The sequence below is a fragment of the Oryx dammah genome, unplaced genomic scaffold (assembly GCF_014754425.2).
Source record: "Oryx dammah isolate SB20612 unplaced genomic scaffold, SCBI_Odam_1.1 HiC_scaffold_24, whole genome shotgun sequence".
NCBI lineage: Eukaryota > Metazoa > Chordata > Mammalia > Artiodactyla > Bovidae > Oryx > Oryx dammah.
The window spans coordinates 35357368-35375093 of record NW_024070208.1 but is presented as its reverse complement, the minus strand read 5'-3'; the positions used below and the strand labels follow the sequence as shown (position 1 = coordinate 35375093).

Below are 17726 nucleotides of genomic sequence, written 5' to 3'. Positions count from 1 at the left end.
CCCTGGGATTTCTTTGGAAGGAATGATGTTAAAGCTGAAACTCCAGTACTTTGGCCACCTCATGTGAAGAGCTGACTCACTGGAAAAGACTCTGATGCTAGGAGGGATTGGGGGCAGGAAGAGAAGAGGACGACTGAGGGTGAGATGGCTGGATGGCGTCACTGACTTGATGGACGTGAGTCTGGGTGAACTCCGGGAGATGGTGATGGACAGGGAGGCCTGGCATGCTGAGATTCATAGGGTCGCAAAGAGTCGGACACGACTGAGCAACTAAACTGAACTGAAGAGCTGGACTGAAGTATGAAGGGATCATTTAGCAAACGTGAAAGCCCCACAATGACAAATCCAAATCTCCGATAGTTACTTTCCCAGTGTTACTTATCAGCCATGACTTTATGACTTCTTTTCAAATGAGAGAGATGTGCATGTACCTCAATGTTCACAGCAGCAGTATTCACAACAGTCAAGAAATGGAAGCAACCCAGAGTCCACTAACAGAGGAATGGATAAAGATGTGGTATGTACACACAATGGAATATCACTCAGACATGAAAAAGAATTTATAAAACAGAAACAGACTCACAGACATAGAAAACAAACTTATAGTTACCAAAGGGGAAAGAGGGTAGGGATAACTTACGAGTACAGGATTAACAGATACACACACTGCTATGTATAAAACAGATAACCCACAAGGGTTTACCGTATAGCACAGGGAACAAAAAAAATAAAGAGAGACAGAGAGACAGAGATGCACCAGAGTAATATTTTTCATTATTATTTAATTAAATTTAAATAGAAGACTACTATGTTGGTCTGGTATCAGTAAATTTATCTGGGTTGTGAGCTCTCTTTGGGCAACCGAGGAGTAGAGTAGCACGTCACAAGGAACCTTTTGCGATATGAGCTATGATCTAATGGCAGGAACCTTGCACACTCATGCAAAAAGGGCTCCTCAGAACTGAGAACGCTCAGTAAGTCTGAACAGAGCGTTATCAGAGGGCTGAGTCAGAAAGAGAGGCGACCACCAGGGTGACAACACTGAGGAGACTGCATCCTATAGCACACAGTGTGGAGCAAAGAGGATGATTAAAGGACTCTCTCCCGTCCCTTCATGAGAATAGCTGTCGTCTGTAGCTCTAAGTATTTTATAGCTTGGGATTTCAGGAGGAAAGTGAGTCATTCGTAGTCTCCTCCACCATGCCCCCACTTTCTCCCTGACCCACTCAGAGTCCCACACCCCTAATCCCCAGCAAGACTGTCTTGCTCCACACTTCCTCAGCTCACAGCAGTACAGTGAGGGTGGGTTTCTACAGCCTGTGGGTCAACACGATGGCAGTTTGCTTTTCTACCACCAAGTCCCTTAACCCCATACCCTGACCCTACACAAAATTTGGTATTAAAAAAATGGATTAAAAAACACCCACCACTACCCCTCAAACAGCAGTATGTTGCTTGCATACAAATTTATCTCAAACAAAAAGAACAGTTTTTTGAAAACCTTCAAGGTAAAAGGAAAAATAATGAAAGCTTTAACAAAGGGGCAGATTTGCAATTTATTAAAAACAAAAATTACAGTTCTATCTTAAAATTCCATTGACATTATTATTTTTATGAATTGGCCTTGAACAAAACAAATACCACATTAATTTAAAGCGTCAACCATAGTTTTGCTCATTGCCAACATCACTTTCCTGAAACTGACTGGGTCTACTGGTACGTCCTGAGTTTCAGCTGTTACCTGGCTCCCTCCGATGAGCTTCAAAAACCTTTCAACTGCAGCTCTTTCCAGGAGACAGATGAAGTAACCACTTGGCTTCTGATTGTGATTAAGAAACTTCACAAAGGTAAGCATGTGAGTTGCTTCTTGTCCCTCTCTCATTTGTTAAGCGTTCAGGTTGTCTCTTCTGAGTCCTTCCCCGAGCACCTGTGTGGGTTAGGTGTTTTTTAGAGTGTGCGTGCAGAACTCAGCTAGCGTTCACTGAAGCCTGGTAACTCTGTGGACAGAGTGTCTGCCCCCTGCGTGCCTGCCTCAAGGGCAGGCTCTCTCTCTTCTGTGTTTCCAGTGCCTACTATGTGGTTAATACTGTTAAATGGTTCAAAAAAGTGTGCCAGAAATGAATGAACTTTTATGAATGGGAACAAATTCCACACTCCAAGGGTGATGTTCAAAAAGTAATTAAAAAACAGATTTCAGTCCTTGAACCAACAGGCAAAAGGGTTTTGTGCTGATATAGTTAAAATCCTGTTGTTACTGTTGTTCAATTGCTGTTCTGTCTGACTCTTTGCAACCCCATGGACTGCAGCAGGCCAGGCTTTCCCATCCTTCACTGTCTCCTGGAGTTTGCTCAAATTCATGTCCACTCAATCAGTGATGCTAACTATCTCCTGTCACCCCCTTCTCCTTTTGCCTTCAATCTTTCCCAGCATCATGGTATTAACAATTTATTAAGCTATCTTTGGGTAACTAGGTATACACTCTATCATGTACAACTGCGCCTAAGTGTGCATACAACAGAAATAAAGACCCTTTGTCTCCTTTTATTACAACTACAAATTATTGCATACTGCTAGTGACTATAGATTTTAAAGATGCCTTCATCAGAGGAACACAGAGACAGAGCTGTGGACAGCTGGTGGCAGTGGCAACTGGACTCAAAGTGTGTCTTCTTCTGTGCTGCTGTAGAAGTCACAGAATCTCGGAAACAGAGGCTCTGAAACCGGGCTGCATCAGCTGCCGAACACTTTCTGTCCATAAATCTGAATGATCCAGTGGACTTCAGGCTTTATGTTGTGTTTGGTTTAGACTGCAATGGATTTTTTTCAGCTTCCACTTGGAGTTAGTGGACATAATACAATGTGTCTAAGATAAAGTTTTGATTAAAATGTATTTGTAACAAATGAGCAGGGGATGAGGCGAACATTTTACCAAGCACTGGCAAACAGGTAAAGTTACTGCTTTAACAATAAAAGTACTAAGACACATGTCACTTTTTTCTGTTGATGTTTATAAGTTAAATCATCAGCAAATGAAGCAATACATAGATTACATGACATGAAAAGGAAAAGTAATGCACAGATGTGATTACATAGTTTTGCAAATTAATTTAATGTTCATTAAAACTTTGTGAAGTATAAACATAGAACACATCATTTATTTTTGAAAAAACATTTACCTATTTATTTGGCTGCACCAGGTCTTAGTTGTAGCAAGCAAGATCTCTGATCTTCATTCATGCAAACTCTAAGCTGCGGCATGTGGGATCTAGTGCCCTGACCAGGGATGGAATCCAGGCCCCCTGAATTGGGAGTGTGGAGTCTTGGGCACAGGAACACCAGGCAAGTTCCTCTTTGGCTGCATGTTAAAGAATAATCTTTATCTTGACCCTTGAGACTTTTAGACTCTTACATGAGAAACAAAACTAATCAAAACTTACCGTTTATTGTAAATTGTCACATACATATTTTAAGGGTAGGCAAGGAAAGAACTAGCACCTGGGTAGTTAAAAAGATTATCATGCCCTTTTAACATTTATTTGCAGGTCAACTTACTCCTGTACTCTTCATAGTCAGGAGAATAATTCTAGTTAAATTGGGGAACAGAGTAGAGAAAAGGAAGGAACATATATGTATAGGCTAAAATATGGCCTGAAGTTCTGAAAAGACTCAGGAAACCCTAAGAGCCAAAGTCAAATTGCTAGTGAAATTCCAAAGAGTTGCTCTGAATATCCGAAGATTTGGATAACTTTGCCACTTCGTTTAGTGCAAAAATCAGTTTCTGAATATTTATGGCTGCTATTTAGATACTCCTTTATTAATGACTTTACATAGTTATAGTATTACCAGTATTAAACATGTTACTGTGAAACCAGGAGTAGACTCTTTAGGCTCTGAGTTCCTAAATGACCCACTTCACCTGCTTGCTAAAGGAAAGAGGATTAACGTGAAGACACTCTCTCGGGTGATGGGTCTTTATCGTTTAAAGGAGAGGGATGTGGAAATAGAGGCATCTGTGTGTTTACAGAGACGTCAACAGATGAGCCAGCATAACAGGGCCAATGGACAGTACGCTGGGCTAGAGAATATACAGTCAGCACACTTTGAAGGACTGTTCAAAGAGGAGAGCAAACATGCAAATTATCTGATCTGAGGAGAGAATCATCCAAAACCAAAGAGGAATGCAGGGACAGGATCAAACAGTTCACTTGAAAGTAATTTTAAATGTAACACTCGAAGCACTTTGTGATGTAAAGAAGGACAAATACTAAGAACCTAGAAGGAATAGACAGGTAACCTAAACATTTAGAGCGGAGGCTCATACCCTACACTGCAACCATGCTTCCTGCTGCACGAGGGCCCTGGAAATTATATGTGAAAACAGTATCCGTGCTTGGGAGAGGGTAGGTAACTCCTATATCTTCTTCCCTGGTTACAGCACAGTGTTCCCTTAGAACCATTCTGCCTGGCTCCACATTATAGCACCTCACTTGGTAAGTGTGAAGCAGGCACTAAAAGGAGTTAAGCCCTTCACTTCAGCGCAGGCAGGACTGTCACTGGGTGAGCCATTGGGAAGTGTCAGCTCTTCATGCTTCTTCCTCAGCAGCCATAGCTCAGGGGTGCCCATCCCAGCCCGGCACCCAGAGCAGGAGCAGCCACAGAGAGGGTCCCGACCTGATTTTGGCCCCAGAACTCCCCAGGACCGTGGGTCTGAATAGAGGCAGAAACCCTATCAGGGACCTGCTTCTGATCTGAACTGGCCCTAATTCAGTCAGTTAGCAACAAATGTAAACTGGAAAAGATTCCATCTTTAAAACACTAATAGTGTAATTTAATCTCTTGATATTTATACATTGCACACACTCAGAAACATAAAAACCAACTCATTTGTAATTTCTTATTATGCATAATCTTCTAATTGTGTACACCAACAAAAGAGAAACATGACTGATCTTCCCAAACAGCGGAGAAGTTAAGCCCATCATACTTTGCTTGGGAATATCTACAACAGTTTGATGAAGACGAGGAAGACACCTGGAACTATGTTGTGTTAAAATTTAACTATGTTGTATTAAAGTTTAATGTGACAGGAAACACTGAAGGTACACAACTGCTAGTATAGGACAGACCAACCATTCAGTATCAGTTCAGTTCAGTTCAGTTCAGTCGCTCAGTCGTGTCCGACTCTCTGCGACCCCATGAATCACAGCACGCCAGGCCTCCCTGTCCATCACCAACTTCCGGAGTTCACTCAAACTCATGTCCATCAAGTCGGTGATGCCATCCAGCCCTCTGTCGTCCCCTTCTCCTACTGCCCCCAATCCCTCCCAGCATCAGGGTCTTTTCCAATGAGTCAGCTCTTCCCATGAGGTGGCCAAAGTATTGGAATTTCAGCTTTAGCATCAGTCCTTCCAAAGAATACCCAGAACTGATCTCCTTTAGGATGGACTGGTTGGACCATACAGTATACATACGGACAAACTAAAGATCTTCTAAGACCGTATTTCTTAATGAACAGAAATCACAGATTTTATTCTGCAATACCCCATGTTCATGAAACTTCTACAGATGTCAATGAAAAATGTCTATATACACCAGGCTATGCTTAAACATAGGATTTGCTGTTGTTGTTCAGTTGCCAAGTTGTGTCTGGCTCTTTGTGACCCCACAGACTGTAGCCCCCTGTCTACAGGATTTCCCAGGCAAGAGTACTGGAGCGGGTTGCCACTTCTCCTTCAGGGGTTCCATTAAGTATTATTTCTATATTGAAATTATTTATAATCTGAAACATTTAACAGTTTTTTTTTTATGCAGATTATTAAGAAAATATATTTGCTATTGTTTATGTTACCAAATATTTATTACTTTTTAAACTGTAACTTTTAAGTTCATATACTGCTATAATTGATGGCTTTGGATATGTTTGTGCACTGGTATAATTAATAAAGCTCTAAAACTTACAGTAGCAAAAGCATTAATTTGAACGCATTATCTACCAGAACACATGCTTCATAGAATGAGAGTAAACAGTAATTTTTTACTTCCAGGTTCAGCTAAATAAACATAACTGCAAAATGACAGATTAAAAATGCTTCTGCTTTTATAATTTGTTTTCCTTCCTTTCTTGCCCCTCTGTCCCCACCTCCCCGAAAAGCACCTCCAAAGAGTTACAGTAGGATATAGTGTCCACGAGGAAGGAAGGAAAGACAACTTCTCATTCATGCAGGACAAATAGCTTTGCCCAAAGCACAAACTACATCTAATCACAGAGTATAACTCTTGTCATCTCTCTTTCCATAATCTAGCCACTTACACACTTTGATTTCTGACTTCCATTTGGGTTTAACATCAAAGCTTTGTCATCACTTATCTGTTTCCAGACACATTTTTACCTGAGGCAATAAAGTATAAAAACTTTGGATTCTTGCTTTACTGTTGCAAGAAAGCTTTCGTCTTCATTAGGCTTACAGTGTTTCACAGTTATTAAACCTCTGTATGCTGCTATCAAGTTCACTGCCCTTGGCATAACCAGTTTTAAATGCACTATCATTAAATCCAAGGGACTGTGCACAAATACACCCCAATCCCAGCAGACGCCAATATATTCTTGTTCTACCTTGCTAAGATCTTACTAATGTCCCTTCCTCCCCTTCACAAAAATAATGACCACAAATATAGTCAGACAACTTGAAATAAAGCAATGCCAATTTAGTTTTTCTAACTTTTTATTTTATATTGGAGTATAGCCAATTAACAATGCTGTGATAGTTTCAATGTGCCAATTTAATTTTATGAATTGTTTAAAGCTCTTATAGCAAACTAAAATATTAATAGTTCCATCTCATTAATTACATTTGAGTTTTAAAATTTCATTGATATGCAACAGAAAAGGAGTCCTGCATCTAGTAACACCTGCAAAACTGCTTTCCAAGTTAACATAATTCTGACTATTAGAACATGAAGATCCACACTCCTTGCTTTTATTTATTTAAAATGTGTGACCATTTGTTTCAGTCAGGCTGTACTCACAAAATGAGTTCAAAATGTGAATTTAAATAGTATCAAAGAAAAACCACCTTTGATGTTCTATTACTATTTTAGAATTTAATTTTAAAATTTAAATGCCATAATGCAATATATTATCCACATTAAACTCATAATATCAAGCCTTCTTAAAAATAATGTTAGGTAATATTTTTTAGCTACAAGGGAAAATCCACCAAAAGCAAGCCATCAGAAGTCTGTGGCCCCTGGGCCAAGCTCTCTTCTTCATGAGTGCGTGAACCCGTCTCCCCCGCCCTCCACAGCCTTCCTCTCCAGCAGTAGTCATTACGAGCCCTCTGACCCACCACCCAGTGTCCCTGATTTTACCTCCTGATCTTCCAGAGCAGTTCATCAGGTCTATAGCCAGCTGCTAGGTTAGCCACACCCTCTGCTTCCCCTCCCTGTTAGGATGAAGGAGGAGAACTTATTTGTCTCATAGCCTGACCTTTCTTCCTGGGCTTGGGCTTGGGCTTCAGGAGCTTTTTTCCTTCCTTAAAGATGTCCACCTCTAATTCCCCCACAATCAGAGCTGGACTAGGTTTTGCCTCCTAATTACATCACTCTCCCAGCAACTGTTTCTTTTAATATCCTTTTAGCAACACTTCTAGAAAGAAGCATCTCTATCACCTGACACAAAGAACTGACCCCTTGGAAAAGACCCTGATGCTGGGAAAGACTGAAGGCAGGAGGAGAAGGGGACAACAGAGGATGAGATGGCTGGATGGCATCACTGACTCGATGGACATGAGCTGAGTAAACTCCAGGAGTTGGTGATGGACAGGGAGGCCTGGAGCGCTGCAGTCCATGGGGTCGCAAAAGAGTCAGACACGACTGAGCGACTGAACTGAACTGATTTGCTTTCTTTGCTTCCTTACTTCAGTCTCTCCTCAACACACTCCAATTAAACTGCCTCTAGTATTTCACTGAAATGCCTTTTTTCAAGGTCAGCAACAACTCCCCTATATCAGCACGCCCAAAGCTCAACAGTCTGTCTTCACTCTCTCAGTTGCAACAGACCTAGGGGATTTACAGATTCAAAGAGCTCTCTAGCAAAATCCCAATGACATTCTTTATGGAAATAGGGGGAAAAAAAAAAAATCCTAAAATTCCTATGGAACCACAAAAGACCCTGAAAAAGTCAAAGCAATCTTGAGTGAGATAAGCAAACCTGGAGGCATTACACTTCCTGATTTCAAAACCTATTACAACACTACAGTAATAAAACCAGAAGTGGCAGGTGCTGAAAAGTATGGTACTGGCATAAAAACAGGCATATAAACCACTGGAACAGAAAGAGATGTAAATTCACACATTTACAGTCAACTCATCTTCAATAAGAAAGCCAAGAACATGAAACGAGGAAAGGACAGTCTCTTCAACAAACAGTGTTGGGAAAACTGGATGGCCACATGCAGAAGAGTAAATTGGGCCCTCATCCTGCACCTTATACAAAAAATAACTCGAAATTAACTCAAAATGGGTTACAGACTTAAGTGTAAGAATCGAAAACTATGAGATGAAAACAGAGGGAAAGCTTCTTGACTTTGGTCTGGGCAATGATTTTTTTGGTATGACACCAAAAGCAGAGAATAAAAGCAAAAACTGTCAATACTACATCAAAGTAAAAAGCTTCTACACAGCAAAGGAAGCAATCAACCCATGGGAGGGGAAGAAATTATTTACAAACCACACATCTGATGAGTTAGTATCCAACATACATAGGCAACTCAGGTTGATGGCAAAACCCACAACACCAAAGTCCTGATTAATCAAGCAAAGGACCTGATCAACATTTTTGAAAAGACGACCTATCTACAAGACCAACAGATATAAAAAGCAGTGCTCAGAATCACTAATTATCAGGGAAATGAAAATCAAAACCACAATGAGATACTATCTCCCACCTGTCAGAATGGCTATTATCAAAAAGACAAGAGATAAGCACTGGTGAGACTGTGGAGAAACGGGAACCCTCCTATACCATCACTGTAAACTGTGAGGCCACTGTGGAGAAAGTAAGGCGGTTCCTCAAAAAATGAACAATTTCACTTCTAAAGTCAGTATCTCTAATAGAAATCCGAACTTCCAAGGTCACTGCTCGTTGTTCACAAGAGCCAAGGTATGAAAAGAACCCAAGTTTCCATCAATACACACCCATACCACAAGTTGACAAACACTCTTCAGCTTTTGGATAAGGAACCCTGCCAAGGGTAACAGTATGGACGAACCTGGAGGGCATTAAGCTCAGTGAAATAAGCCAGATACAGACAGACAGATACTACACAGCTCACTTATCTGTGAAACTGAAATAGTGAAACTCATAGAGCAAAGCGAATGGTGGTTGCCAGAGGTTGGGGGGATGGGGAGATGCTGGTCAAAGGGTATGAAGTGTCAGTTATGCAGGCAAAGTCCTGGATGTCTAATGGACAGCATGACAATACACATATATTATACTGTACATACAATACTGTATCATGTGCTTGAGGTTTATTAGGAGGGTAGATCTAATGTTCTCACCACACACCCACACACAACAATGGTAACTTCGTGAGGTGATGGATGTTAATCAGCTTGACAGTGCTGACCATCTCACAGTGTATACAAATAAGACATCAAGTGGTACGCCTTAAATTTATACAATTTTTATGTCAACTACACCTCAATTAAAACTGAAGGATAATGCAAAAAGCCCCTTCCTGGAGTGCTGCTAATACCTTGGGAATGGGAGGAACTGCAGTCTCACTGCCTCCTCTCTGGGCGTCACTTCCACTGGCCCCTGCCTAAGCCACAGGAACCGTGTGTGACTCTGCTTGAGCCTGTAACAATCTACCAGACTCCAGACGGGTGGAAGGCAAGGAGATCAAAGGTTGTAAGGGAATTTACCCTTCCAGTCCAGCTCCCATCTCCCTTTCTGTTTCTGTGCCCAGACTTATGTGCCTCTTATGCCAGCCACTGGCCCTCACCTGTGGAGCCCAAGCCACACCCAGGTCCTTAGGATGCTGACTCTTTCAGAAACATTGACCATGTAAACCAAACCATTCTCTCCCTAAGAGGAAATGAGTCAGTCGTTAAGATACAGATCTTGTTGTATGTAAATCTTTAGTGTAATCAATAGTATACAAAAATGTGTGCCACACATTTAACATCAAAATAGTTATTGATACAGTTGGTTTTAGTCTAGGTCAGGGTTATTTTCCAAATTTAAAAATAATTTAGGACTTCCCTGGTGGTCCAGTAGTTAAGAAGCCACCTGTCAATGCAGGGAACATGGGTTCTATCCCTAGTCTCGGAAGATCCTAGAAGCCTTGGAACAACTAAGCCCGTGCACCACAACCACTGAGCCTGTGCCCTAAAGCCAGGGACCCGCAACTACTGAAGCCCTCCTGTCCTAGAGCCAGGGCTCCTCAACAAGAAAAGTCACTGCAATGAGAAGCCCCTGCTCACCACAACTAGAGAAAGCCTGTGAGGAGCAACAAAGACCTAACACAGTCAAAATAAATTAATTAAAAAAATTTTATTTGGCTTGAGGTTTACAAGTTGAAGGATCTCAATAATTGGAATGAAAATGCATTTTATTTTATTCTAAAATTAATTTTGATATTTTAATGTGATGGCTCCAGACAAAAGCTTGCTGTATAAAGACAGGTTTAAGTATTAACAACATGAATTAAAAATTAAATCTCATACACAGTTAACAGGTGAAATATTCTGAGACAAAGGAATATCTATTACTGTCTCACAGATTTCATCAGCTCATTTACCCATTCAATAAATACTTAGCACACCTACTATGCACAAGACTTTTCCAGGCCTTTGGGATTTGGCAGAATAGAGCAGTTTCCTGTGTACTTAGGTTTCCTACTGGGAACATGGTATATGTCTCTATAACCCTAAGTGTGTAACTGAATATACACATGACATTTAGTAACTCAGCTGAATATGAACATATTCTGGATACTGCTTGTCTATTATTTCTACAAAGGCTAATCAAACCAAAGTTAGACAAGGTCACTTTGTTACAAAGTGCAGTTCATTTATCCACTCTTTGGACAAACATTATGTAATTGTGAATGTTTTATGCACCAAGAATACAGAAATGAAAAAGATAAGAGGCTATCTTTCTAAGACAGACAAAAGAAACAATAAAACAATTTCAGGAAGCGATAAGGTCTATAAAAGAATAACAGATTAAATGTTAAGGAAAGCTTCCAAGAATTTATAAATGCAAATAAACAATATCAAATGGAATCTGACACATATGAATCTATAGAATAAGGAATTTGGATTTACATAGAATAGAAAACATTTATACAGTATTTGTTGGGGGCCAGCTGTGAGGAACTCCGCCCATGGCAAAGGTCATGAGGAAGGAGGCTTGGCATACGCAAAGGCGTGATCAAGCCTCAGGAAACCCCCTGTTCCCGAGCATCTACCCCAAAACCAGAGTCTGTTTTATGCTCACTTCTACACCTCTGACTTTACAGGGGGCTCTCCCCCATAACCGTTTCTCTTGGAGAAGGAGTAAACGTGCAGCTCCAAGGCAATTAAAATTCCTGGGCGTGACAAGAGTGTTTCAGCTTACGGACTCCTCTGAAGGTTACCTAGCCCGCCTGTATAGGTTTGTCCAGCCACATGTGATTGTTTACAGCCTCCCAATTTGAGAGGCACGAGATGTTTTAGACTTAGTAAAGGCAAATTCTTTTGGGGAGTTAGAAATTATTAATACAGTGGGTTGGTTAGGAATTATATTGGTGAAGGGTTTTTCATTTGTTGTGCCAATAATTGCTGCTAATTCCCTGCTCTGGGTGGGACAAGGATGTCTCAGGTCAAACCTCTCTGCTGACAGACTAGCTTGTGTGACAGGATTATCCATACTCCTGCCACTACCACATGATTGTTTACTACCTCTTAACCATAAACAGCACAGAGTTTTGGAGTATTTTGAGAGTCTTAATTAGCATAGGGCTTTTTCTTCTCATTGAGTCAATGATTGCCGCCAGGCCTCCATATCCTTAGGCACCTGGGAACATATTAATCAATGTATTTGGAATATAGAAAAGGAAATATAGTAGTTTTTGATGTTAGCAATACTAGACTTTTTGAGTTAATGGATTTTCTCTTTTGTAATAGATCACTGTGCTTTGTTATAAATCACTGTGTCTTTGTTATGTAAAAATGTAACTTTATCACTATCTTAAGACTAAATAGATCTTAAGGGGAGCATTGGTAAAAGGATTTTCATTTGTTGGGCTGATGTTTGCTGCTAAATCTCCATATTCCCTGCCCGTATAATGAATATAACTAACATATAGGAGAAATAAGTATTAATCTTTAAGCATATAGGAGAGATAGGTATTAACCTTTAAGATTAATCCTGTTAACCTTGGGTTAAATAAATTCCTTTCTTGATTGTAACTCACTACACCCTCACCCTATAGGAATGCAACTTTATCTGGAGGGTGGTGCCTGGTTTAAGAAAAAACACCCCTTGGAGGAAATAAGGTTTTTGGTTATCAGAAAGAAGGGATCACAGAATGTCAGCAGGTCTTACTCATGGCCAGAAGATGATGTAATATCCCTAAGACCCCCCCCCCCCGTGACTCTGTATTCATCCCTATGTGTAACAAAAGGTATATAAGCAAACCCCAAAATAAAGAAATCGGATCAGTTTCCGGAAAGACTGATTCCACCATGTTGCTTCTTTCTTGCTCCCGTTTCTCTGGCTGAAATTCAGCCTCTTTTATCCCCTAATTCTCCTACTACACTATCCATTTCTAATCTCTCTATATATCTGTAATTAAATATGTATTTTTCCAAAGATGCCGACGCCGTCCTCACCTTCGAATTCCCTGGATCCACTGGGGCCAGACCCCGGTAAGTATTACAGACTAGGCAGGGCTTCCCTGTTGGCTCAGACGGTAAAGAATCCCCCTGCAATGGGGGAAACCTGTGTTCGATCCCTGGGTTGGTAAGATCCCCTGGAGGACGGCACGGCAACCCACTCCAGTATTCTTGCTTGGAGAATTCCATGGACAGAGGAACCTGGCAGGCTACTACAGTCCATAGGACTGCAAAAAGTCGGATAGGACTGAGCGACTAAGCACAACAACAATGGACTCAATACACAATAATTTTACTTTAAGCATAGCTTTTTCATTAAAAAGCAAACCCCAAAATCCTACTATGAAGTCAGGGAAACATTCAGTATCACATATAACTTGAAAATTATAAGGCCACAAAGTGTAAAAATTTAGAGGATAAATGAAATATTCAATCAACAAATCAGTTAGAACAAATAAAACGTAATTGTTGTCAACTTCGAACTGTAATGAATTTTTATTTTTTCTCCTCCCCCTTCTGGTTTTAGGCCTTATTATAAGCATATATAATATCAAAATGATTCAGACAAGTTCTACCCTAAGTCTGATCTTACATGTCACTAGAGATTTACTTAGTAATATGGAGATTTGTTTTCATCAGTTTTGGTTTATCAATATATTGTTTCTAGTTTGCAAAAACAAAAAAAAACTAAAAACTTTTATATATTATTGAAATTCCTGCAGGAAGAAAATAATTTTGCCATTGCAACTCAAAAACTCTATAGAGTTCCTGTTTTCCCCATGAGGTAACTATATATATGGGGTGTGTATTTTTTTTTTTTTAACATATCAAGGCTTACTAAGGACTTCTATCCTTTTAGAGCAGAATGGGTTGGAATAATAAAATAATTTTGTCTTCTCCCTTCTATCATATCTTATCTCATTTTACTATGCCAGAATCAAATACAACAATACTTAAAGAGAGTATTTCTAGAAACCTAGAACAGTTTTCAAATATACTAAAGTGTTTCGGAGGAAGCAGCTTACATAAATGTGACTGGTAGGATGACATGCTCTGGAGGATCTCTGAAAGAGGCAATAATATGTTGTTGCCCAGATGTCATCACTGGTACAGGATTCCTGTAGGAGTCCTCTGCTTCAGGCCACTTCACTTTCACCAAAGACCTACACTGGTACTAGTATCTGCTAACCAAAAAAATTCTGAAGACGAGTTTTGCTTTTACGAAAAAAAGGCAAAAATCGAAAGTAGTGCTCAGCCTTTTTCGGTGAACCGTCATAGGGGCAGTGTACATCCCAGGCAGCAAGAGTGGTCCTGCCAAGCTTCCTCCCTGGAACTGAACTCAGCATCTCAGCATCAGATGCCAGAGCTCAAACTGCATCTGTGAACATCTGTGACTCAGCTCCATTTATTTCATGTATCCGTGAGCAAGATGTGTCTAAGGTAACTGCTCTTTGATTTTACACCATTCCAGCTTACAAAAGGTTTCAAACCTTCAAAAGGTTTCAAATGCTCTACTTCTGGATAGTGATGGGGAGTGAACCTGTATTATTTACCGAAACAATTACACTTTACACAAGATTCCAGCAACTCAGACTCTCCAAATTTATCTTTAAACTTCTTTCCAAGTCATCCACTAATTGAGCCATCACCAACTCTCTCCTGAATTACTGCAAGTTTCTGAACTCGCTTTCAAGCCACTCCCTTCAAAAAAGTCTCCATACTCTTTTTTCCAAAGGTGAAAGCCAAATCTGCAATAAGCACAATTCTTGATTTATGCATTAAATAACATGAGACAGTGGCAGGCTGAATAAGCACTCTAATTTCAAAGAAGTGTTATGTTGAGATATCTGTAACAATGGTATCAGAATAGGAAAATATCTGAGATTGCTACTGATGACAGTCAGCTATTGTTAATACTTCTTCAGCTAGTTGCCTACACTCACAGTTTAAGAAAATGTTAAGTTTATAGGTCATTGAAAACAAAAATGTCATCTTTTCTATTTAAGTTCATGTGCTAAGTTGCTTTAGTTGTGTCCGACTCTTTGTGACCCCAAGGACTGCAGCACTCCAGGCTTCTCTGTCCATGGGATTTTCCAGGTAAGAATACTGGAGGGGTTGTCATTTCCTTCTCAAGAAGATCTTCTGACCCTCGGATCAAACCCGTGTCTCCCATATTGCGGGCAGATTCTTTAATGTCTGAGCCACCAGGGAAGCCCCAGACTCCCTGAATTCTAGGCCTGTATTCCCAGAGGAATATTCCTAACCATGAAGGTTAGGAATCTTCAGGATGGCTGCCTGCTGTCCTCTAGATAAAAACTTTTTTCTGACCTGATACCCCGCCGCTGGTTCTGAACCTCATCTTCTACAGCCCAGGTCTTACCAGTCCAATCCTCTCTCCTGACCGCTGCAATGCTCACCCCCTTCTCCCTGCCCTACGAATCCTATTCATCCTACAGGCCACCACTTCAGGACACCAGGCTTGTGTGCCAGGCTCTTCCAGATGCCCCCAGAGAATCAGCATTTATCACCCCCTCACTCTAAAGTTCCCCCCTGCATTAAACTGTGAGCACTTGAAATGTGTCTCGAATTTCCGCCTGGCACAGAGGCAGCACTTCGAGAATTGTGGAAAGAAGAAGGGAAATTCCATACCTGCTATTTCATGACCTCAAATTCAAGCCTGAATTCCTGACTAACCCTCACAATTGCAAGCACGGGTCACAATAGAAACTGGAAAAGTGCAGAAGCAAATGGATATTAATTCACTATTTTTATTGGAGAAATCACTTAGTGTGATGACTAGAAATGAAGGACATCATGACTATTATTTTAAAACCATGTTAAGATTTACCACCTTGCCATACTAAGTAAAATAATTGTATAATACATACTTCTGTGTCAAAAGCACATACAGCTCAGTAGTTCTAGACTGTGCACAAGTGACTCCAAAGTGGTGGTGGTGCTGCAGCTGGCAGAGGAGCAGCTGGGGCAGCAGAGAGATGGACAGGCCCCTTGTTCCAAGGACGGAGGAAACAGGTAGGTGAAGCTCGATGTCAGACTGTGACTACAGAGGGCTCTGAATAACAAAACTTTTAAATGTGGGTTTTATCCTAGGAGGATGAGGCCTAATGGTTTCTGAAGAAGGGTACAAGATGTGGTTAAAGTGACACTCTTGGGAAGATTAACTAAACAGGATGAACTAAAGGGATGAAACAGAGGCAGAGAAACCAAAGATGAACAGTAAACTGAACTGCTTGACACAGGATGAACAAAAATGCTATAACACAGTTAGATTTTTCCTCCTGGGATCAGAAATGGTATGAGGATGGGGGAAGAGTTATTGCACGTATTCACTTTGTAGCATTTTAATTTAATACAAGTAAAAATGCTGTCAATATTTAGTTTTAAGTCACAAGGCCAGCTTTCTTTCCTCTCTTGTTGAATCTTGACTGCTCAGTCTGTCAGAACTCAAGGCCATTAGAAAGAAAAAATGTTAAGTCTAACCACAGAAAAAGATTACTGCTTTTAATTTTCAAAAGTATTCACACACAAACTTTACTCTCAAAGCTTCAAATGTTTTACGTGGAAAATTAATGCGGAACCAGGGAATATGACCTTTACTTTCAAACACCGCAGTTTTAGAAGAAACGTCTTTAGCTTGGTACTTCGAGCGCGTGGAAGCACACAGATTTATGACATGCAGCAATGTTCCTGACAGTTGACCACGAAACCAGGAATCATGAACCCACCGACTTTTAGGGCGCACGCTTTCATTATTAAAGAGTTCACTGCTGGCACAGCTCGACCACCTGGCGGTCCTGCGGAACGGGGAGGCCTGCACCGGACACGCCCCCACGTCCCCGCGGGTAGACGGCTGCCCCAGGGCCGCCCCAGACGCCCACTGCTCATCCCCACCCTCCGGCCGCCCGAGGGCTGAGGGGCGCGGCGGGGCTGCCGGACTGGGCCCGTCCCGTACCTGAGCTAGGACGGTGAGGCTGCCCTGGGGCGCCGCCACGTTCACGCGGCCGTGATACCACGCCGCTCCTGCTCCTGCCACGGCCACGCCGGCCACTGCCGCCGCCACGGGCCCGGGGCCCGGCCAGGCCCGCCGGCCGGCCCCGAAACCCCGCCGCAGCCTTTCGCCCCAGGCCGCCAGTCGCGCACCGCCCGCCGCCGTCATCTTTGCGGAAGCGCTCTGAGGCGGCGCTCGCGCCGCTTCTCACGGCGTCCCGAAAACTCGCGCCTGGCCGCGGTGTCGCGAGACCGAGGAGGTCTCCGCCCCGCCCCCGAGCCTGCGCACCTTGTTGTGGGCGGGGACGGGGCGTGTCCGAGATCGATTGGGCACGCCTCCGAGGCAAGGACAGGGCACGGCGGGACGCGTGTGAGGGCTGTACGCGTCCGGGCAGACCCAGCCGGGCCTGGGGTCGCGAGTCGGCGATGGGTGGCTGTGGTCCGGCGCGGAGGCGGTGGTCGCAGTGAGACGGAGCCTCTTCCCGGTGGGCGTGATCAAGGCGGTGCTGTGAGCGGAGGGGCGTGCCCTGCGGGTCGTGGGGACTGGGTAGGCTCTACTTTCTGCCTGCCGCTAATCTCCTGAGTCGGAAAGCCGCCCAAACTCTGCAGGCTTCCGCACAGGCCTCCGGGCCTCAGAAACATTGTTTCTTGTAAGAAACACTGTGTTCTGTTGTCTGTCTGTGGCAGTCAAGCACGCTTTCACCATCTGAGCTATTTTTTTAGCGCAGAGTTCGGTGGCATCAAGCAATTCATGTTGTGCAACTGACACCACCATCATCTCCAGAACGTTTTTCATCTTGCAAAACTGACAAACCAAAGTGTCTTCACATCTTGTT

The 17726-nt window shown here is 42.2% G+C and overlaps 1 protein-coding gene across 1 annotated transcript in view; it reads right to left on the bottom strand.

Moving 5' to 3' along the window:
- Nucleotides 1-17070, bottom strand: part of MICU2 (mitochondrial calcium uptake 2) — a 53611-nt gene extending 36541 nt beyond the window's left edge. The window contains exon 1 of the mRNA XM_040266792.1: nucleotides 16856-17070. Coding sequence (XP_040122726.1) covers nucleotides 16856-17059 — 204 coding nt within the window. The 5' untranslated portion in view covers nucleotides 17060-17070. The remainder of the gene's footprint in view (nucleotides 1-16855) is intronic.
- Nucleotides 17071-17726: the final 656 nt, after the last annotated feature.